General features: G+C 43.6%; 2 protein-coding genes across 3 annotated transcripts in view; one reads left to right on the top strand and one right to left on the bottom strand.

Annotated features, from left to right (window-relative positions):
* The window catches only part of zbtb46 (zinc finger and BTB domain containing 46), a 43,306-nt gene extending 37,786 nt beyond the window's left edge, over window positions 1-5,520 (top strand). Inside the window, 4 exon segments of the mRNA XM_053425351.1 lie at window positions 314-356; window positions 470-592; window positions 4,243-4,418; window positions 4,521-5,520. Of these exon segments, the coding sequence (XP_053281326.1) occupies window positions 314-356; window positions 470-592; window positions 4,243-4,418; window positions 4,521-4,973 (795 nt within the window). The 3' untranslated portion in view covers window positions 4,974-5,520.
* A 6,148-nt stretch (window positions 5,521-11,668) lies between these two features.
* slc2a4rg (SLC2A4 regulator) overlaps window positions 11,669-24,010 on the bottom strand; it is a 36,929-nt gene continuing 24,587 nt past the window's right edge. The window contains exons 5-9 of one of the 2 annotated variants that reach the window (XM_053425023.1): window positions 21,126-21,226; window positions 18,848-19,121; window positions 17,718-17,858; window positions 16,223-16,350; window positions 11,669-15,321 (exon numbers count right to left, since the gene is read on the bottom strand). In XM_053425023.1, coding sequence (XP_053280998.1) covers window positions 15,210-15,321; window positions 16,223-16,350; window positions 17,718-17,858; window positions 18,848-19,121; window positions 21,126-21,226 — 756 coding nt within the window. In that variant the 3' untranslated portion in view covers window positions 11,669-15,209. The remainder of the gene's footprint in view (window positions 15,322-16,222; window positions 16,351-17,717; window positions 17,859-18,847; window positions 19,122-21,125; window positions 21,227-24,010) is intronic. The other variant, XM_053425024.1, reaches the window with a different exon arrangement.

Genomic DNA, 24,010 nt, shown 5'->3' with positions numbered 1-24,010 from the left:
TATTAATACTGTAGATCAACGGAGGAGCTCGTTCTGTGGGACAGCTCCGGCTTCCAGGAGCTGTCAGTTCTTTACCGTACGAGACTTTTACTGTTTCTGCCTCCTCGTCTCTTTAAATCATTCTGACCTGTCACTTCTCTTCTTTTCAGTTTTTTCCTCTTCTGTTTTCATGTGTGTTTCTGTGTGTCTCACGTCGAGCAGTCTTGTCTTCACAGCTTCTTTCACCTGCCGGCCTCCTGCATGCCCAGACAATATTCCATACAGCCTCTATGAATGTGTGTTTGTGGCATAATGAATTGTTCTGTGTTCACAGGAGGTCATAAAGGATGAAGAGGATATGAAAAAATACAGCGCAGGTACGTTTCAGGCTGTATCCAAATACGTCATAACTAAAGAGAGGTGTTTTCTTTTTATTTCCTGTGCCATACGTGTCTATTTCTCTCTCACACTCTGCCTCTTGCTATCTCAGGCTTGGAAGGTGATCAGTCTCCTGTCGAGAGGGATCAGATGGTCCATGGGAGCTGTGCTGGTGGGCTGATGCCTGCGTCAGTGTCCGAGGCTGGCAGAGGGACTAGAGGGCCGATGGTGCTGGGCGAAGAGGCTGGATCAGGGGAGAGACTCCTGCCAGAGCCCGGCGCCTGGCCCTCACAGGGGTTCGCCTGCTCCCTGTGCAAACGGCTGTTCAGCCGCCTGGAGCATCTCAGGGAACACGAATACCGCCACACCCTGTCTCTGATGGCCTTGTCCATGGGTTGGGACATGCAGGGTCCGACCCAGCCCCGTCACCAGTCCCAGTCCCAGCCTCTCCCGTACCACCAGTCCCTCTACCGCTCCGCTGTGGCCGAGTCAGTGCCGGCGCGCTACCTCTGCTCCCAGTGCCCCGCCAGCTTCACGCTCAAGTCCAACGCAGACCGACACGAGAAGACCATCCACTTCAAGAAGAAGCTGATGCAGTGTCTCTACTGTCTGAAGCACTTCAGGGACCGCACAGACCTGCACAGGCACCTGTCGTCCGTGCACTCTAAAGAGAGAGGGCACACCTGCCCCGCCTGCGCCAAGGCCTTTAGCACCCAAAAGAACCTGGCGACACACGTTAAAGTCTGCTGCCAGGTGGGCTCAGTGCCAGGGACCATACTGGGAGGCGGAGCTGGGATGGAAATGTCCAGGGGCGGGGTTATATATCCACTGTGGCGGCTTTCTCAAGAGATGCAAGTTGACAATCATAATCACAGTATCAATGTGGAAGACTGAGACTGGACACACAGGCGGCAGGTTTATGTACACACACCCACACCCACCAGTTAGTGTTGTATCCTCACTTGTGTTTTTTGTTCATGCCAAAAATGACTTGTAGTGTCACTGCACTGATCAAAATGTCTGTTGACATGATTATTAATCCATAGAGAGAGTCATTTTTTTTTTGTTTTTTTGTTTACATCTTGTTAAATTTCTTGTCATATTTTTTATGATAGATGATATAGCAACATGTCAGAGGTGCAGAATTTCTATGCAAAACGAATCTTTTAAACAGACTTCTGGCTGTACGCAGGGTTGTTAGGGTTTGTGAATGGCTGTGTTGAACTGGAGGTATGAAGGTGAATGACTGTGTGCTGCGGGTGCAGAGAACTGGGGGTCGGTCCCCCCCCCCCCCCAGCTCTAAACCACTTGTCTGGCTCGCTGTCGCCAGTCCCCCGTCTGACTCAAGTCTTCTCTCCTTTTTAGGCAGAGAGATCTTTATCTTCGTGTTCACCCTTGCCTGCGTTATGGGCACTAAGACACTCAGTTCATATCTGCTCGGCTTTCCTGTGGCTCACGGCCCACACAACCACACCACCCGCAGGAACTCTGTAGTATTACAGCAGGGACAGCTGAATAAAGTCAAATCAGCTCAATTTTCCTCGGCAGTGCAACTCAATAAATGTTACAAATATGAATTATTGGCATAAACGATGTCAATTTAAAATATGTGTGGTTACAGTTACTTGAAGAGAAAGGAAAAGACAGAAGTGATTCTGCCACGGATCCACCTCCGCTGGACGTGCAGGAGCTTGTCTCCAGTCTGACTCAATTGTCTTGGGTCAGTTCTGTGAGTTCAGTGCAGATGGAGGGGATGTGCCGATCGAGAACAAAGCCAGCTAAAACAATGAGCTGTAGCTGTAGCTGCTAAAATGGGGGTTGGGGTGGTGTCATTTTCTCTCTTTCTCTCCGTCGCAGATCTGTGCATCTTCTAGTGGCTGAGTGTGGCTGGAGCTGGACAGTAATTGGCCCTTCATGGCTCCGACCCTTCTTAACCCCTGACCCCTCATCTGAAGAGGAAGTGGGGACCGAGGGGCAGATTCCCTTTAAACCAGACCAGGCTTAGTGATGTCACTGCTGCAGGCAGATAATGGTGTGGTTGTGAGGGCGAGGGAGAAAAATAGGGGGGGGGGGGGGGGATCAAGGGTGACAAGTGGGAAAATGCTGGAGAGGAGAATCAGGGAGGTGGTGAAGATAGCAGGCTGCAGGAGCGTGGATTCAGTATTTAAAAATCCAGACACATTTCAGCCAAATGTTCCTCCTTTGAGTATCCAGCAGGCCTTTACCCTGCAACGAGATGTTGTCCTGATACAACCAAGCTCTCAAGGTTTTACTGTGTGTGCACTCACACTGTGAATACTGCACCTGAAGCGGACACGTCCACCTGTGCTCCGCTCTAATAATCCACTCGCTCCGGGAACATACGTAGATCTGTGATTTCTGCATGCGTGCAGCGGATAAAACATCTTATAGTGTGCGTCGGGAATCTACCCCCCCTCTCTGTTGTACGAATGTGAGTGTGGGTGTGCGCGTGTTTGTGTATATATATACAGTATATACACAATGAACTCCCAAAAGCCAAATCCTTCCTAATACGAAATCCCATTTCTCAGGTAGCACACACTGTCCTAGCCAGCAGCTGTAATGGACTGGTAGGCTTAGAGAAGTCAGGAACTAATCAGGATCTCTGCAGTATCAGCCGCTGAGGAGAACTGGCAAATAGTGTGTGGATGTTGTGTTGTTGTTTTTTTTGTTTTGGAGAATGTGTTGTTTGTTAAGACTGAAAGATCATTTAGGTTATAAAAAAAAACAAACATGTATTGTACAAAAACATGTACTTTTCTAAACGGAATGAGATTCTGCTTGTAGTTTTTAATGCTGTAATTAAACTATTATGGAAATTGTGAAAACTTTATTTCCCTCTTTTCTGCAGCTGTCTGTGTCCTGCACATACACACATAATCACAACAATATGTCTGTCTCACGTGTTTGCGTTAATTTGATGTCTGCTCTCATCTGTTCTGCTGTTTGTGTACATGCATGTGTTTTTTTTTTGTTGCTGTCACGTGTTTTAATCAGAACAGAAGTCGATTTGCCGACGGAGGTAATTGTATCATATTATTTCACTCGACCCTTAACTGTGTGTTTGAATCCATCCTTTATGTACAGTGACTGTGCACCGTGTGTGTTGTGTTGTGCCTGTGTGCATACATTCAGCCCTGATCTTTCATGGTTGTGTACTGTATGCTTTGACTGCAAAGCTTCTCATTGGCTAGAAACACACACACACACCAACACGCACACAAAGACACACACACCCACAAAATCTGCTTACTTGGACGCCCTTCACCTAGCTTAACTACCATTTAAGTCTAGACCTTAAGATAATTGGCTTAACAGACCTCTACACAAGAATCGGACATGGTATTAACATTATTTCAATTTTTCGGTGAATTTTCCCTTTGTGTGTGTGTGTGTGTGTGTGTGTGTGTGTGTGTGTGTGTGTGTGTTTGTGTATGTGTGTGTGTGAGCGCTTTTATTTCCCAACCTTCCAACTTCATGTCACCGTCTGTGTTTGTCTCTCTGTCTGTGTTTTCGCTGTCCATAGCCGAGACCTTGGAGAGCAGTGGAGGCAGACCGACTGTTGTGTTGTGTTGTGTGTTTATAGTATCTCTCTTTGCCTTTATTGCTTTAGTATGGAGGAAGAGCTGTTGCCAGGGCAACTGTAGCTTTGACTGGGATTGGGGTGGCCATGGGAATTGATGGTACATTTCTAGACCATGCTGCTAATTAAATGTAATAACTGAGAAGTGACGACTGGGTTTATTCAAACGAGCTTCACTCAACAATAATCTTTTCTCTCTCTCTCTCTTTCTCTCTCTCTCTCTCTCTCTCTCTCTTTTATCTCTCCCGTCCCTCCCTCTCTCTCTCTCTCTGTCCCCACAGTGAATGACTTCACGGTGATCCGTAAAAAGTTCAAGTGCCCCTACTGCAGCTTCTCCGCTATGCACCAGTGCATCCTAAAGAGGCACATGCGCTCACACACCGGTGAGAGGCCCTACCCCTGTGAGATCTGTGGCAAGAAGTTCACCAGGAGGGAGCACATGAAGAGGCACACACTGGTGAGGGGCCGCACACCGTCACCGGAAGGGGGGCAGACAAATTCCACCTCATCCAAAGTGTCAATGAGTAATTGTTTGAAATGATGTGTTTCCGTCCAACAGGTCCACAGCAAAGACAAGAAGTATGTGTGTAAAGTGTGCAGCCGGGTCTTCATGTCGGCAGCCAGCGTCGGGATCAAACACGGCTCCCGGCGTCACGGCGTCTGCGCCGACTGCTCGGGCCGGGGCATGGCCGCCCTGCTGGACCACAACGGGGAGGTGGGGGGAGACATCTCCCCCGAGGAGGAGCTGTATCCCGGGGATCGCTTCCACGACGAGCAGGCGGAGTGCGACGGCGACGGGGAGGGGGAGGGGGAGGGGGAGGAGGAGATGCTGGTGGAAGGGGACGGCGAGATGATGGGAGAAGGGGAGGAGGAGGCGGTGAAGTGGAAGGACTCAGGGATGAGCGCCGAGGCACACGGAGCACTGGACAATGAGAAGGAGGAGAGCGACTCCTCGGCACCGGAGGGCGAGCAGCAGAGCGGGACAGAGCGGGAGTTCACCTGGATCTCCTAGAACCCGTCCGGCTCCTGCTCGTGGCCTCCTCACCTCCTGAAGATCTCCTGCGATCTGCTGGGCAGACACCACTGCTCTCTTTCCCCCTTCGTCTCCACGTGGGCGGGGCCTTCCTGTGAACGGAAAGGCTGTAGGGTGATGCACGACAATGATCTAAAACCGTTTTGAGTGACATGCTCAAATGCACACACACACACACACACACTCGCAAACATACAGACACACACACACTTAGGCTACTCTCAACCTTGGCTGCCATAGTAGAGGGAGAGTGGTGAAGAGTTGGCTCAAGGCTTTTTCTGCTTACCTCCTTTACTTCTGATGCAGTGTTGCGTTATTTTTGTTGTTGTGTGTGTGTGTGTGTGTGTGTTCTTTTCTTTCTTGAGGGTTCAGGCCAGAGTCCAGTAAGTTTTCTACTCCGTCACAGCAGGAATCAACGAGGACGCTGCCAAGGACATGGCCAACGTCGGTCTGTAACTTTGTGTGTTTGCCATCACAATCGCCATGGAAACCAAGAATCACTGACAGTGTAGGGAAACAGCCAGGAGGAGGGTGGGGGAGGGGGGGGGGGGTCCACCTTGGCTGTAATGTTTCTAGGGGGAAGTGTCTCTCTCTCTCTCTCTCCCTATGACTGAAGGGAGAGTTTGAATCTATTGCAAAGCTTGGTGTGTCGGAGGACGGGGGGGGGGGGCCCGCTGGCACCGCGATGCAGAGTCCCACTGCCACAGACTTGCACTTTAAACGACAACTGACTCCTATCAAAGCCCTGAACCCGTGGTTTACATTTTTCGGATCTGACCTTTGCTTACCTGAGCGACTCGGTGACCGCACCTACCTTTAAGGACGTGAGCTCCATGTCCTCTTGACTGTTATCACGAAATCGAGATCACTGAATCTTTGTGCAGATTGCTGTTTATATATTATAGCCTATGCCTTTTTTCGGTGGGGTCCTTAATCTTTTTTCTTCACCTGAGTTTACCACCGCGGTTTCTTATCGATTCATTCCAACGAGAACTTTGACAAAATGAACATACAGATTTGTTTTTCTGTGGGGGGGGGGGGGGGTTAAAACAAGGGAGTGAAGTGTGTATGAGTGAGACAGAGACAGAGAGAGAGAGAGAGAGAGAGAGAGAGAGAGAGAGAGAGAGAGAAAAGTGTCAGAGTTTGAAACACGGTGCACATCAGCTTCTGCTTCCCTGTTTGGAAACACCACCGACACCACCAGCTCTCTCTCTCTCTCACGTTCCTCTCACGCTGACCATCGGACCTGAGAGCCTCGTCTCTCACCTGTTCCTGTTCCCTTTCCCTTGCTCATGTAATTCCAGTTTCTGAACACACAGATTATGCAGACTCTTTATCTTTCTTTTGATGAAATATATATATATATAATTTTTTTTTCCTTTCCCTCCAGCTTTGTAAAGTTTAAAAGAAGATTATCAAAACTTGTGCTTGAAAATTCAGAGTTTGATATTTGTAGAGAGTGTAATATTAATTTGCTTTGTTTTAACGGCTATTTATTGAAAAACCCTGTTTGTGGATTCCTGATTCTTTTGAGAATTCCCTCCTCTCTCTCTCTCTGTGTGTGTGTGTCTGTGTGTGTGTGTGTGTGTGTGTGTGCGCGTGCGGTGTGTGTGCGTGTGCGTGGTGCGTGTGCGTGTGTGTGTGTGTGTGCGTGTGACTGCCTGAGTGTCCAAAAAAGTCTATATTGATTTTCTTAAGATTCTTTCCATGTTAATGACAATTCAAGTGAGGCAGATGACGTGTCTTATTATGATTATCAGAACTATGATTACTGTTGTTGATGTTACTTATTAATTATTATTATTATTATTAAGTGCTGGATGCTAAGCTTTATTGTGTGTTCTTTTTTGTGTGTGATATTTTATATCTTGTATAAGGGAAAAAAAGCTTTTATACTTTGCCTTGTTGTGGACAGCAAGCCATGGGGCTTTAACCAACCTGTTATTGTGCCAGTTTACTCTTTTCCTGTCGTATTTGCTTTTTCTTTATTTTCAACCAAGGGCGGGGGGGGTGGGGGGATGGGGGGGTGGAACAACGTCACCGTCAGACTTCTCTGTTAGATATTGATTGAAACATATATTCTGCACACGCTTTTTTTGCATCACTAATGTAAACTAATTGATTAATATCGAACCAAAACCGATCTAGTACCTTGTATACATGAAGTGCTTTTGTTTCACAGTCTGTGTGTGCAGGTGCTTTTTTGATTTATTGTTGTGGTTAACAGTTTTGTTGTTGTTGTTTTTTTTTTACTATTATTATTATTATTATTTTTGAACCTGTCACTATTTGTCACAGTTTGAAAATGTGCACATGTTATGGTATTATCGTGAATATGAAGGGCTGCGTGAACCGGCTAGCTTTTGAAGACTGAGTCTTAGAACCAAGCAGATTTTTGTGTATTTCCTTTGTGCGACTGTCTCACGCCTTCACAGGGACACAATCAATTAGAGATGAAGCATGACGACGATCGGGTCGAGTCCACGTGCTGTGTTTCTGTCCGCTGGTGTTTTTACTGACTCCACTCTTGTTCATTCACATAAAGGGAAAGTAACTCTGGGAAACATGTTGTTGCCAGTGCTGGACACACACAAACATACACACACACACACACATCAGGCCTCCGCTACAGGTGCCATGGACTGCACTTCCCATCAACCCCCACTGAGAAAATCAGTACAATCCGATTCGTGATGCTTTCTTCATGTCTTTTTATTCGATTGGTGTTATTTATTGGATTTTTTTGTGTTTGTTTTTGTGTACTTTTCCGAGGTGACAATAGAAGAAAGACAATGGGGTAGGATTTCTACGAATGTTAATGTTGGGTGCGGAAGGAGCCCATGATCAGCAACCAATCTCTGTCCTATGGTTCTGTCGTGGCCACTGGGAGACGTCTGGATGTATGTGTGACCCCCCCCCCCCCCTGTTCCTGCGCTCTTCTCACAACCTGTACCTGTATGTCTTCTTCCTCATACCGGGTTGTACTTCAGGAAAACGTCTGCCATCAGCCCCTCGATATGTGCCTCAATGACATTCCACCCGTGTGTGCTTGTTGTGAGAGTGCTTGCTCCGTGACTACCTGTGTGTCGACGGAGAGAGATTAACCGAGATGTGACTGATCATATTAGAGGATGTTAACTTCGACGAGACAAATCATGATGGGCGCCTGAGACTCTCCTTCCCGCCGCGTGTCCATGACCTCCTGTGCCCTGATTCCGTGGTCTTAACTGCATGCCTGTGTTCATTTTTGTCATACCAAAGCGACGTCTTCGGCATCTGCACACAACTGTCTCATTCCACACGATGCAAAACTGGAACTGTTTGCTCTGCTGCAGATGAATATGGGTATTCTTAGACGTGTACAAAATTGCAATCCTCATTTAGCCTGTATAGCTTGATTCACACGTGCAAATCATGAAGCCATAGATATGGGTATATCTATATTATACTATATTTCAAAATTTGGCGCTTTTTACTTTGGATTTTTGTTCTTCTACTAAGAGTGATGTGTGTATACCTTCATATATATGAATTTATATTACTATTATATATTATTTATTTTCCCCCTCGAGTTTCAGAGGGCGTTTGATTTGTAAAAGTTTGCCCTTGCAGCTTGAGGTTTGTTTATTTTCATTGGGAATATTGTTCAATATGATACTGACTTTATATCGATGATTATCATAAAACCTGTGTTTGTAACAAAATGTGTTAAATAATCAACAACAAAAAAAAAGCCTGTCCTGTTTTTACACCCGTTTTGTTTCGGGCAGATTTAAGTGCTCTTGTGCAGTTATCTTTTTCGGTTGATAGTACTGATCACAGAAACGTTTTTACCATGAGCCTCCTGTTTTGATGTTGGGGCGGGCCCGGCGGCCATGCAAGCCTCTTTCTAACTTCATGTTTAGTGGAAGAATTTGCTTGACTATTATTTGCAAAAACCAATCAGTCTCAATAAATTTTGAAATTGCTGCTGTAAAGAAGTGACCGACTGTGTGCTGTGCCTTTTTGTGCTTTGTCATTAGCAGCCGCTGTCCACAAGGGGTCAGAATAGACAAGTCAAATAAAGAAGACTGGGACGAACCCAGTAAACACTAGCTTACATCACCACACGTCAAACTTTATCATAAACTAATCCCCTGAAGTAAATCATCTACATATTAAATAAAAAAATGGGACACCAGCCATCTTTTCTTCCATTCAGATTTATTTTCTTTCTGTCACATTATATCACATTGATCACATTATCAGCATCATACATGGTCATCCATCTTTTCAAGCACTAGTCACGGGCTTGACATTCACACAAATACTCTTTGAGTGCACTACTCCTCAGAAAGTGCCTCCTCCCTGCGTGCGGGGCTGCTGATGAAGACCAGAGGCGCAGGAGGAATCTCGCCCCTCCAGTTAAGACCCGAGGCTGACGTTGTGTTTCCCTGAAAATGTGCCGCCCTGCATGTGTGGGTGTCGGTCTGCGACGAGCGTGTTTGCATTGAGAGGGAAACCAGCTAAATCAGCCCTGGGTCATCAGTTCCTGAAGGGGGGGACATCTAACACATAAAAACCCTTCAGTGTTCTTTCTCCTAACACAAAAACAAACAGGAAAGAAATGAGCGATGCTAGACATGCAAAACAACCTCAAACTCAACCAGACAATCAATCAATCGATCAATCAATCAATCAATAAGAAAAACGGGAACAACGCAAAAAAATAAAGTAAAGTCAGTTTTCACCCCAGCCAGTTTAAGGCTCAGTAAAAACTCGACAGGGAAAAAGCGATGTGACAGACTGAGTGTCTGGACAAACGATACAAGCACAGTAGAAGAAGCCGGAAAACTGGGTGGAGCTGCCATTGCAATGCATTACATTTGATTTGGAAGGAGATCTATTGGCTTTGCTGCTGCTGGTGTACACACAAATGAAAACTGACATTCAAGAAAGCAGCACACACATTTTTTGACATATTTGGAAAAATACGAAGGCTTTTTTTTGTTTTATGCACATTTCAAGGGTTTAGTTTAGCTTAATATACTGGGTAAAGGCTTAGGTGGGACCACAGTAAAGCTGGAGAGCACACGAACAGGAAATGGAAAAGGACAAGGTGATTAAAGAATAATCACTGTAGTGAGTAAGGAAATGGGAAGGATATGTCGAGTAGGAAACAAGTGGAAAACACTAAAAGCGTGCCGTCTGTTGGAATGTGCAGGGCAGGATACAGGTTCCTGCCAGGTTAAACAACTTTTTCATCATGACCCCCGAACAAAGGGCGAAGGTTATCCTGCCTGTCAACACCTTAACGTCAGAACCACAAACAACATCCACGATAACCACACATTCCAAAACAAATTCTATATGGCAGGGAGAAAAGACAACAACATCAACAACAACAACAACAAAAAAGATTTAACAGCAACAGTGTGAGCGAGTCGCCCCGGATGTCACCAGAAAAAAGCTCAAGTTAGTTATTGTTCCATTATAAAGCACACGATTGCACAAAGTAAGATAGTAAAGCAATACTGCATGGTTGTGTTATGATCTAGCAGTGTGGCGACAGCTGTCTGTGGGTGTTAAAGGTTCGGAGGCTAAAAAATCTGGACGCGCTACTGGTTCTCTACAGGCAGTACACAACAAGCCAACAAATATAACAACAACAAAAAAAGACTTTTTCTTTTTGTAGGTTTTTACATTCAACAGGTTTTTGTTTTCTCCCCTTTGCCTCTAAGCTACAAAATACATTGAATCATTACGTGTTATGTTCACTATAGCTTCTCAATCGACTCTTTAAAAACAATGAAAGAAAAATATTCTGAGCAACTGCACTGTAAAAAAAGTTTCCTTTTCATATAACAAGATACAACAACAAAGAAAACAATATATGGAGAAAAAAAAAGCCTCACGGTTCTCTTTTGTTGCATATGTACAAGATAGCCCTGAAACAGCAAAATCCATCAATATCGTCTCTGCGCGTCTCACGGCTGATTTCCCTCCCGTCAATCTCCAGTTCCCCTGCACGCCCACGACCTCAGCTCTAATCTCCACCTCTCGCTGTCTACGGGAAACATTTAATCGTTGATCTGTTTAGCAGAAATCCACCAATAACGGATCTGTCGTCCCTTGTACCCAGAGTTCTCTCTGGCCACGATGACCCGCTCCCCCCCAGCCGAGCCGAGCTCTTAATGATGCAGCCTGGGCCTCAATCGCAACTGGCCAGTTTAGTGCATCTAAAAAAAAAAACGGTGGAGCGGTGCCAGCCAGCGCAGGAACCTGTCAGCGGATCACGTGCTAACAGGCCCGCTCAGTGCTGGCATGAGCATCGACCTCTGACCCTGCTGGTGGAATCTGAAAGTGCTTACACTGAGGATGGAGAGGGAGCTGATGGGCTGCGTTTGACACTTGATATTTGACCAAACAGGAGATAACAGAATTAAAAGTGATATCCAGCACTAATAAGAGTAACTACCTCAGCTCAGTAAAATGTAAAGAAGCTTGAACCTGCTTTTTTTTTTTTGTCTTTCGGTTTTTTGTTTTAAGTAAAGGAAGCACAAAGAGGAGCTTTATGGATAGAAAGTGTGTGTTTGTGTGTAATATGAAAGAAAAGACTCCAGGCGATAAAACGCTGTTAAGCATCTGTTACCGAGACGATAATGTGTAGCTACCGAGTGAGACCGGTGTTCTCCCGTCACTGAGACAAGGCAGCTGCTGCTCTCGGCCCTGGGCACTCCTCCAAGGAAAGGCAAAGTGACCGACTGCCCAAGTACCGCACTGTACGTCCCAGTACCGCACTTCCACGGCTGCCAGCACCACGATGTTTAGTGCGATAACATCCGACACAGAGAGCAAGACATCGACTGTCGAGCTGATAAATGGGGGGGGCCCCCCCGAAGGTACAGAGACCCCGTTCCCTGATACCCCATTGTACTCCATCGGGCAGTGACGACACACCCCTCCCAACACCCCTAGAAAATAAACTTCAAAAATGTAAGTATATAAAACGTCCATGTATAAAAACATGTCTTTGCGCAGAGCAACATAGTGCAATTTCATTAGGTCAGTATACATTTTTTCCTTTTAATGTTCTTTTCATTGGCACTTTGTGAAGTTTCTGACCGGTAGAGGCCTCCCGAGAGAGAGAGGTGGGGAGGGGGGGAGGGGGGAGGGCTGGGGGGGCCTAGCTTATCTGGGACACCCCTGGAATAAACACTTTACAGGCAGGATTGGTAATTTTTAAAAACATCACGGTGGTTTTTACGAAAGGAACTGAAGGACAGGTTAATAATTACTTTTACAGCCACAGCGATCGAGTGTGTGCTTCGTGACCTCAAGCCGGCAATGAACAATCAGCCATCTGCTTCTCCTAACTGGTCAGCTCCGACCAGGTGGCGTCGGCCGACAGCACCAGTGGCACCAGTGACCCTGTGGCGGCAGAGGACAGTGCAGGTGTTTCTATGGCGACAGATGTGCGAGGTCGCACTGATTCTAAGTGCGCTCAAGTTGTCGTGCTTTAAACAGGGAAGGACAGGCACTCTTTACTTCTCTGCATGTGTGTGTGTCACACGCTGCCATGGTGACTAGGTGAGGTCAGTGTCAGGAGCACTCAGAGAGCTGAGGACACAGACTCCACATTCAAAACGCTGCTGACAAACAGCGAGGGAGCAAATCTCCTCAAAAATATACATCTACTGTCAGGACACTGCCTCCAGATCAGTAACACGCCTGATGAAGGTTCAATAGTTTGAGGCAAATTTGTGATTTAGGGGCTACATAAATATATAAATTGGCTTTAGTGTATAAGAAGCAAACTTATTTAAATCTAAAGTGCGACTCGGAAGATCGTCCACAGCTAATGAGGGGAAACATGAGAAAGGTCGGGAATTACTTTAAAAGTTCAGTGTGTGCGATTATGGTGAAAGGGATCTATTGTCAGAAATTGAATATAAAATAATCCTTGAGCCCTTTATATTTTAATACTCTATATTTACATCAGAGCGGGTCCTCTCTACGGAGGCTGCTGTGTTTTTTACATTAGTCCAAACTGGACAAACTAAAAATCTTTTTGAGTTTTTATGAAAACCAAATTCCGCCTCTGGTTCTCTCTCATGTTTGGAACCAGAAGCTGTGGGGTGTTCAACTGCAACATGCAACTTACACCACTAGATGTCACTAAATTCTACACATTGAACCTTTAAATGTGGCTACTCATGTGGGGCTCTGTCTTCTACTTTCATCGTTATCATTATTATGGGGTCTATAAATGTCATCAGGTCAATTACAAATGCGTTTCAGTCTGCAGGTACACATTTTGAGTTTGGTAACGAGTAGTTGACTCATGTCACAGTATTTGACTATTGCAGGAAAAACTCTGAACGTCTTTTAGAAATATCTCAAAAAATTGTAAGATGACGATGATGCAAAAGATGAAGTCTTTTGCATTTTTTCTATTTGTTTTTATGCTTTATATACTTTATATATATATATATATATATAACGACTGATACAGATGCAATGCATCAACCATATTGGGGTTTAAATTTAAAGGATGACATTTTCTAAGAATGGCCAAAGAAAAGGGATATATTAAGAAATTACAATTTTTAACAAACTAGAAATCTACCACCTGTATTTTGTCTAAAGTTGGAAACGTGGCCAGCTACTATTTAATAGAGATCTATTCTAAAAAAGTAAGACTCCACTTTGGTACAACATTTAAAAGCTTTTGCTACATTTACTTCCAAATGAATCAGTCTACAGTCGTCCGCCAACACCTCTGCTCTGCACTCAACTTTATAGATTCTTATTTTTTTTTCAAATCAAATGTCAGACCAGAGTAAAAGGCCATTTAAAGAAGATTTAACCTCTACTAGAAACACAGGGGGAACGTCTTGATTCCTATGAAGTTAACTTGGGGAATCTACAAATGTCTCAATGCTGGTTGATTATAATTTTTCAACTACTACAGATTGCGTAACCTCTCCATTGAAAACTGTAACAAAGGATTCAGAGGGCCTGACTTATTATCAGGTAGTGATTGTTGGTTTACAATCTCTATGTTATTTACCTACATACACAATTTACACCAGTCAGACTATAAGTTAGTTTCAAAGGGCAGTTATCATTCATGTATCATTCACCGTGGTAAACAATCTCTTTGAGAACATCAATTGTCAGCAAATGACAACCACAAAGAAAGGAATACAATATTAAATGCTGTACTCCTGCTGATTGCACAGTGCAACTGCTTGTTGCTTCAAGAACTCATCGCTGAAAATAAACTCTTTAATACGAAATAGCTATCCGCTCTCTCTGCTGCGGTTACAGTGATACTCCAAAAGATGACTCATTTCTTCGAGGAGCATATCTCTAGGGCAAAATTATAGTAAAGGAGAGAGGGACATATATTTCAGGGATTGTGTACATCTCTAGAAAATATTTTTTGGAAAGTCAAGGGGAAACTCTGTACCACTTGGTGTGAGTTTTTTTGTGCAATTCTTTTGCTAAATTCGTGTCGCTGGCTGTACTGAATTGAATGGGTGGGTAAGATATTGAAATAACATGCAGTCGATACACAGTACGACTGCAGTAGACAGTGATGTTAGATTTGGTATCGAGCTCACACCTACGCTGTTGGTTGTAAGTGAACCGGCGTCTTGCCTTTGGTAGGTTTGAAGTCCCTTACACAGTGATAATGAGAAACAAAATGCTACAGAGGTCTTACCAAGCAAATCTGGTTAATCCGTGAACCTCCGAAAAGAGTCACGACCCACCCCACAAACAGTAGCTTACATGATGCTCCTGTAACCAACAACAGAGGATACCAACAAGCGTATCTGAAGTCTTTACACATTGCCTTGAGTTGAGAAAAAAATGTGATGAACAAAAATCAAATCAGACATTTCAGAATCCAATTAAAAAATCGTTTTTTTTTTCTTATTCATGTGTGAAAATATCTCAGTCTTAGAAAAAGTCTCCAAACCTACACAAAGTTCTTTTTTCTTGCCGATTTTTTCTTTTTTTTTCTTAACCCACCGGTTTTTATTTTCTCTTTGTGTTTGGAAACGGAAAGAGAAAGAGAAGGCGAAGCCCCGGCCGGGCTGGAGGAAGCAGCGCTGAGAGCTCCGTCCTGAAGAGATCTCCCCTCGTCTCCTCAGTGGAAGAGTCCACCTCGCCATCGCGCCGAGTGAGGGAGAGCTCATCTCACAGAGGTTTGGGAAGGGGACTGGATTAGTCGGTGAATCTCTGACAGGCTTTTTTCCAGCGACAGGCTGTGCACCACATGTCTCTCTTCTCCATGCCGTACACCTTTCGGCACTTCTTTGCCTCCCCACGGGGTTTCCTTGGTAACAGCAGATGTGACAGCATAAGGACACGCACACAGATATCCAGGCACCCACACAGGCAACAAAACTAAAAACACACACATATGTACAATGTGCTCGGTGGGACCTAAATGTATCCCTTTGCATGGAGGTGCGTCAACAATTATATATATAGGAGAATGAATTTATATAATTTTTCTACAGAAAGATTCAGGATCAGACTAGATTCATTGTGAAATGAAAAACTCTGTACCTCCTCCTTAGGAACGGATAAAACAGCTTCAGGTGCACGATGAAATTCCCCACAGCGTGTATTTGGATTTTAATTCAAATTGCTTCTGCTGGCTGCACTTTATAAAGCTCACGTTAAATCCTACAGTTAGCCTACGAGGACTGAGTCTGAAATGTGGTGGTATTTTGGATTATATGAGAGTGCTGAGGGAAACTGGATCCAAGATGGTCTCCTGTCTGCAGAACTTTGAATGCAAGACAAGTTCATATTAAGCTCAATGCATGATAAATAAATAAAAATAAAAACAAATAAATTTGATTGAATATGTGGGGACTTCAGACAAAATGTCATGGTTTGTCCGTCAAAGCTTTTCAGTCACTGAACAAAAGCTTTCAGTGTTAACTACACTTACATGTTATTGTGTAGCTGTATGTTGTGTGTCTGCAGACTCATTTCACACATGTTACATGTTCATGAATCAACGGAGCTTAGTTTAGTCTATCAACGTATTTTGTTGAATCACTTGTAAAAGTTTTCCAGCAGGAGAAATAATATCACTTTGTCCTTCAATCATCCTCATCTTCTTACTCATTTGTATTCATACAAACGATGTATGGGGACATTGCACATAATCAAATGCAAAACAGATGATAGACTGAGTAAGTGAGTAAACAGCTGCTACATACCTGGTTCCTGGTATCGACTTAGCTGGTGGCGTTACTAAAGCAGGGTTCTTAATAACAGTGGTGTGTGTGTTGGCTGCCGGCTGCCGCTTTTCACCGATGCTGACAGTTCGGACGTGGGTCACAGGCCCCTGCAAGAGAGAGGAGACACCATGAGGGCCGCACCCGATATTCATAAATATTCACATAAGTTTTTCAGAGTACGTTTCTCAAGTAATTTATCATATTTTACAGTGAAACAGTTTCCTGTTTTATGAACCGTCTCTGCTCAGGCAACAACCATTTATATGATATTACACTTGTTACGGTCATTATCACTGTAACCGACATGAAAACCAGGCACAGAGAACACAGATAGCTTTAGTAACACATATATATATATAAATAACTGTGTTGTGCAACATCAAAAAGCAACAGACAGACAAGTAACACACGCAGTTACATGCATTGCTGTATCACACTGACTCTACTGACCCCCCCCCCCAGCACATAATTTATATCTCTATATTATTGGCATTGTCACCAATCTATGCACCTTAGAACTGCACAAAACTCTCTTACTGTATATATTGTTGTTCAATATTGTTGTTGTTTTTATATTGTTGTTTTTAAATTGTTGTTTGTATATTGTTGTCTGTACAGTGCACCAACCACACCGAGGCAATTTCCTGTATGTGCAAATATACATGGCAATAAAAAGAATTCTGATTCTGATTCGGATTCGGATTAATATGACTTAAAAACGTCAGTTTTTTTGTGTTTATCGGATAAAGAGCATTCGTACTACTCCCCATGATCACTAACGGGCAACTCAATCTTACTCACCTTCCTGTTTCCACAGTTCAACATCATTTCATCCTAAATTCATCTGTACGTCTTTATCTACAACCAGAGAAACTGGTATTACACACGTTCTTCTGTCCCTGCAGCGGAGGGGGCCCGTAAGTTTTATTATTGATTTTAAGATCCTTTTATTTGATTGTAAATCTTTAAACAGTTCTGTGCCTGAGTACGTCTGATGTGCTTTTAAGATACAGTTTGTGCCTCCAACATCCCTCAGGACCTCGTAGTGTCTCCTGTGGAGTGCTGGAGCTGAGACTCCGATTCATGGACGTGCCGCCCTCAATGGTTTGCAACAGACACGGAGGATTTTTACGATGCAATATTTAAGGCTTGTTTTTGACACATATGCATTTTGTTTTTGATTTCAACTTCTTATATCCATAACACAGAGACAGCACATCAAGTATCAATGATTCAAATGTTGCATAACCTTGCATGCACTTCAGATTTGATTTAAATGACCGTAAATAGCATCTTTGGATGAATCCTGCAATGTGCAGACAGAATGATGCTGTTCTATATAAAAAGATGATGGTTCAGTCAAGCAGGGGGTGAAAAACCAGCGCGACAAACAGCTTAAATAGCCACAAGTGGAGAAACAGCGGGGGCGTAGTTAAGATTCAGATAAAAAGGCGTGAGACAGAGCCTCACTCACCGGGGTGCCTTTGAAAATGACAGGAGGGGACTGCCACGACACACTGATGCCATTCCCAATCCCAGTTCCAGGCCGGGTCCCATTACCACTGTCTAACCCTGCCAGCTCGGGACCCACTGGGATATTCACTGGAGCAGTGGCCTGGAACATGGTCACCCCACCACAGCCAGGAGAGGACGTGACAGAAACAAGGACGGACAGGAAACGTGCAGAATGAAACAGACAGAAAGAGGGTACAGAAAAAAGAGATCACATAATTAGCGTGGGAACGTATATATTTCTCCACTTTTTAAAACTAAAACGTGACTTCCTATCAACACGGAGCATGAATCAAGATCAAAGTGGTCATTTGTATTTTGCACAAACTGACAATTTTTGACTTTTAAAATAATAGTTCAGGGAATCCTGGCAGGTTCTGTACAACACAGCACAAATCAGTTCTTATGTCAACATAGAGACTAGAAGAGAAAACCTGGTAAGCAGTGTTGAAGAGAGGAGCATGAGTATAAGCAATCCAGAGCAAATGAAACATGAGAAGCTGTTGCACTTCATATGCATTGACGTAAGTATTTTTACATGCGTTTGGTGTTGTCATGGCAACTAAAACTTCGATAGAACCTTGAACCGCTGCGCAGGGCTGAATTCAATATTGAATATTTTAAAGATTTATACCTCCAGCTGAAAGCATTTCAATTTTTCTACCTCCAAGGCTGTAAAGGTGAGCAACACACATGGATTGGTGACTGTTAGAAGAGCAGAAAGTAAAATGAGGAGGACGAGCAAAGGAAGAGGAAGAAGGCACGGACAACCCGACCTGCACAGCAGCTCACAGTGTTTCCAGAAGGAATTTAAACAGATTAAAGCCACATGACTACAAGTTTTCAGGCTTAAAGATATTGAGACTTAATTCTTCATGTGAAATTGTGTTAATAAAGATAATTGCTTTTATTGCTACACTGATGTCAACATTTTTTATTCAATTAGAAAGAAAAATGAAAATGTGTGGCTTGGTAACGTATGGACTACTTAATGTTTCATCTTGTTTTAAATTGCAAGCAGATTTTTTCGAAATTTTATTTATTAGGTGTGTGTGTGGGTGTCTATGAAGTGACTGACTGGTGGTGCATTACCTGGTAGGCGTGGTCAGTGCGGATGTGGCAGAGCGTGGAGGGAGCTGATTGGCTGAGCAGTGTTGGGACGTGGCTCTGCGCACCATACATGTTGATGTGTTCGGAGTGAGGGACATCGTTGAGCGGCGGCGGGAAGACGGGCGGAGGACCAGCCGTGGTGGGCGAGGTGGGTGTGAGGCTGGACAGGCCCTCGGTCAGGCTGTCCATGTTGACCTCGATCTCTGAGTAGTAGAAGTCCTCCTCTCCGTCGCTGTAGTCGGAGTCGCAGGTTCGCCTGAAGGGGAGAAACAGCAACAACTAAAAATCTTGACTCCCCCAATATAAGATGGTTTAAGTTAAATTTGATCTTAGAGGTGATAATAAACCACCTGGGGCCTCTGGAAGTTTGGGACAAGGAACACATGGACGGTTCAAAGTACTTTTTGTACTTGTACTTGCTAATTGCTCTGACCACAGAATTTATATTGGTGCATTCGCTTGAACACTCCAGCTATAAACGCTTAGACATTGTTTTTCCCATATATTCTATGATCTATAAGTATGAATACCAGAAAATGAGAAGCACTTACTTTCCTGTATGTGTCTGAAATAATTACCTTCACTTCTATCTGACTCATTAGTTTGGTGGCACAGGTCCATGATCTCAAATAGATGCTCCTCTGAGGTGCATTAGTCTAAAGACTGTTGCCTGTGCAGGAGGCGGGTTGATGACTAAAGTCTATGATATATTACCACTGGTGTCCAGCCCAATATTTTCATCTGACGTTACTCTGGATATAAAGTAGGAAACCATTATGTAAAATGCGAAAGAATATTTATTCCACTTCACAATATTTCAGGTGTTTAATATTTATTTATGGATGGCTTGGATATAAGTTCAGTGTTTGGGATCAACTTTGAAAAATGGTTCTAGATTTGTTTATATTTTAGAATAAAAACTTGACTTTGTCATAAATAAATAGTTTTCCCATAGCAACCGATAAAGCTTCCTTTATACCAAAGAATTTGCACACTTTGCACATGTGTATTTTATAATAATCTGTGAACATAAAGAGAGGAAGAGCATAATTAACGGATTCTTCAAATAAATTAACTTTGAATGGGGTCATGGGATCATGGTGCTCATGAAAGACGCCCGTGTAGACGTTCCATTTTACTTAAGCACTACTGACCACTTTGTAAACCACAGCCACAACATTAAACCCAGTTACCATCATTACAGTACATTAACACTACAATAAACCCGGTTACTGGTTTTAATGCTGTGGCTGACTGATGGAGGCACAGCTGTCTGAAGCACAGCTGTCTGTTATGTAACAGAAGAGGCTGGAAAGGAGTTAGTCTTCCTGACAGCAGGGGGCAGTGTAAAGCCAGTGTGCTGCAGCGCTCCTCAGACAAACAGGCTGCTGATGAAATGACAACAACTGTGAGACTAATATCTGTGGACGCTGCGGTCTTCAAAAACTGTTTAGTGTTAAACTAATGCACAGAAAGACACTAGGTCTCTCTCTCTGTCTGCATATAGTAATATATGAGCATCAATTATCATAATTTCAATCCATTTAAAAACTTCCTGACAATAACAACTATATAAACTCAGTTACTGCTGCTTCATATTTCACAGGGTGACATATGTTATAATTTATTATAGTGCAGCGCTGGACAAAAGCAGGAAATGGTAACTAGAGCTGTGTTGATAAAACCTTCACAGTGTAACTTCATACATGAAAAAATGTGCACGTGTTTTCACTGGTACCACACTGGCTCCCACGTCATGCGTGAAGACAGCGAGTTGGACAGTGTCCAAGCTGTGACAAGTCAGACGTGTGTCCCTTTCCTTGTCGTACCACAATCTGCATCACAGTTTGACCCTGTTACTCTAAAGCTCTGGAGGAAGGATCACTTCACTTCACACCCTCTCAGTGAATGTCTTTAATATGAAGTTCTATAAAAATAATATCAGTGCCCACATTAATTCTGAATATGATGTATGATTACTTTAAAAAAACAAAAACTTTAAAATAATGTCAAAATGAAGATGATCAATGAGGCTCATGAGTCACAACACCATAAACACACTGCCTGGGGGTGTTGGCCGTGTGTTTAGGTGTGCGTTTGTGTGAGAGTAAGAGTTTAGCTCAGACAACTGTGGCTAAAACTATTCTAAATGCAAAATCTGCTTTTTAAAACCTTTATGGCAAACGGATAATATGGGACAGTTCATATCCATGACACACTAAGGGTGTGTTTGATTTCCTCTAGATGATGAGCTACTCACTCCAGGTGGACGGTGCGGATGTGTCGCTGGATCCCTGAGGAAGTGCTGAGGACCTTTTCACAGTTCTTCCACAAGCACTTGAACATCACCTTCATGGAGTTCTGAAGGACAAAATGCAAACAAACAAATAAATACTTTAAACAGTGGCTGATGATGACTTCTCAATCTGTGCATTTATGCGACATCAGTCTTTGGTTTTGCTCTTTGGATTTGAATGTTTCTTCTTCCTTTAGACTAAGATCGGTTTCATCCTCGGATGGGTATTTTAAGGGAAACAGAGATTTACGCAGTGTGTGATCTCATGTTCCTCTGTGTGGATCTGACTGGCAAACTGAATAGAAATGCCTTGGTGGGGGATTGAGTGCCACTCTACATGGGGCCTAACACTACACCTCATTAGAAAGCTAATAGAGCAGCAAGTCTATAAAAATAGAAACCAGATATGTGACAAGTTCAGACACATATAGCGCGAAAGAGGAAGAGAGACAGATGGAAAAAAAAAAGACAGAAAGGGGACAATGAAACAGCACCTTCCTCTGTCTACCTCACAGTACTGTCATGTTCACTGGCAGAAGGATGAGCAAAATAAACGCAATGTTTTGATCTCCTGCTGCTGTCTGTGCAGGCTGTGGGACGAGGTGAAGACCTGTTGTACCAGAAAAAGGTGTCAGATGCAGCCTGAGGGTGTCACCTTAATGTTTACAACAACATACATGTAAACAGACATGCAAGCATGTCTGTGACCTCCGATGGATATGGGGAATCATTCGGAAATACTTGTCCTGTCTGAACTTCCTGAAATCTTTCACACCCTAAGAACAAGCATAACCCTCCATGCATTAGAAGCAAGTCGCATTGAGATAGATGGAGAGAGTGGGTGTTCTTGTTTCAATTCATTTTTGTATCCTCATGTCAGGGGCTGGCAGCTGTCCCGTGAGCAGGCAGGGACCTGCATCACTGCTAATGAAAGGCAGTGGGTGTGTACTCTCATTACCTTTCAACAGCCTGCGGAGAAGGAAGGGCAAGACACGGGAGGGAGGGAGAGAGCAGGAGAGATAGAAAGAGGAAAATAGATCAAGAGAAGTCGGCGGTGAACAGGTCTTTTAATCAATGGCTCTGTTTGTTTGCCTACGCTACGATTAATCGGAATTTTATTTCCTTGAAAATCACTTCCCTTCACTGAACGTGACACCAGCATGCTGTTAAACTAGCCGAGTGGTGCTGGCCGCGCTCTGTCACGCTGTTTGAAACAACCTTCCTTATAAAAATTACACAGAAAAAGTCAGTCGTTAATCCCACACACAATCACAAATCACTTAATTCCCTAAGCGTTTTTCTTGCATCTTAACACTGTTACAGTATGACTGGTGATTGCAGTGTTGAATAATCCGCTTAACTCGCTGCCAGCACAAATTCAAACAGTCCACAATTCAAGGGGCAGCTGCTCAGAGAAGTTTGAGACCTCTGGGGTTGGTGTCAGCTACAACGCAACTCAAGAGAGAGAGTACGCTCACATTTGAGCTGTTTTTCAACACAACCCATGTGTCTCTATTCCTCCCAATGTCATCCCACTACTTCATTTCCTGTCTGCTTATCTATGCTACAGCATAGGACTCTGGCAGCATCGTCCTTGGAGTCTTTGTGGTTTCATATATTCGGCGGCTCGATAATCTTCACAGCTGCCCCTCTCCAGGGAGGCTGAATTGCCAACTCCCACAAACTGTGCAGTATATGAGTATCTCCTCTGTCACCATATGGCTGGAGGGAAATATTGAGATTCATTTTACCTCCCGTTACTAACTTGAGCATCAATTCTTCTCTCCTCTGACTGTCCTCGTTTTCATACATCCCATGAACCCTTTTATACTTCCTGCAGAACATCCCTCCCCCGTCTGCCTCCTCTCCTTCATTCTTACTTAACCTTCCCACCTCTCCCCCCCGAAAGGGCTGAAAGGAAAAGAGAAAGCTTCTTAACAGTGAATCGTTGTTGATGTTCTGGACTGTTGCTACAGTCAAAAAGAGAGAGGGGGAGGATTGAACTACATTGAACATAATACATCACCCACACAACCAGAGAGGGAGACGAGCCGTACGTCAGAGGCTTGTAAAACTGAATGGTGCTTACATATTCCCACTGTTTCTGGTGCTTCTTTGCAAAGTCTGCCCCTGCTACTACAACTGCTCTACTGCTAATTAAAGTGACAGAAGCAAATCAGAGTTATTTCTCTGCAATTGTGTTTCACATTATGATACATGTTCGTACGTGAGGTTAAAAATGGAGTTAAAGACATCTAGGGCTTCCATGCTAACCAGCAAAACCACAGAGAAACTGTGAGAGCGACCAAGACAGCGACTGTGGAAGTGTTGAGCTAAAATACACAATAAAGGTCTTTCAGCTTTAACTTTCAAATCTTTGACTAAAACTATAAAAAATGCAGCAACATCAATAAAAAATATAATAGTGCATAGTAGCATTGGAAGACTCAATCTGTCACAACTAGAAAGGTTCTATTCAATCATCAATTCAGTCAAAAATATTTAAACATTTTCTTCAATTTTCTCAGAAAATAAAACATGGATCTTTATGAAAAATAAGCCAGCAACAGATATTCATGAGCATTGAAAATAAAAATTGGGAATTGGTGAATGTAAATGTGGTTTCATGAAGGGGACTGTTGGGCCTTGGTGCAGGTTTGTGCTCTAAGTTGTACTAGTTGTACTTCACATGGACAATTACACAGGTGTTGCATTGCTTTGTACCTCACTGCTTACCATACTCACAAAGAATAAGCGTGTAAGTGAAAAGTACTGCATTACTTATGTTGCATTCACAGAACGTTCAAGTGACATAATACAAAAAGCTGCCTGGGAATTTTTTTTGAGAT

The sequence above is a fragment of the Pleuronectes platessa genome, chromosome 6 (assembly GCF_947347685.1).
Source record: "Pleuronectes platessa chromosome 6, fPlePla1.1, whole genome shotgun sequence".
Taxonomy (NCBI): domain Eukaryota; kingdom Metazoa; phylum Chordata; class Actinopteri; order Pleuronectiformes; family Pleuronectidae; genus Pleuronectes; species Pleuronectes platessa.
The sequence above is the reverse complement of the archived record's forward strand: the minus strand, read 5'-3'. Positions and strand labels throughout refer to the sequence as shown.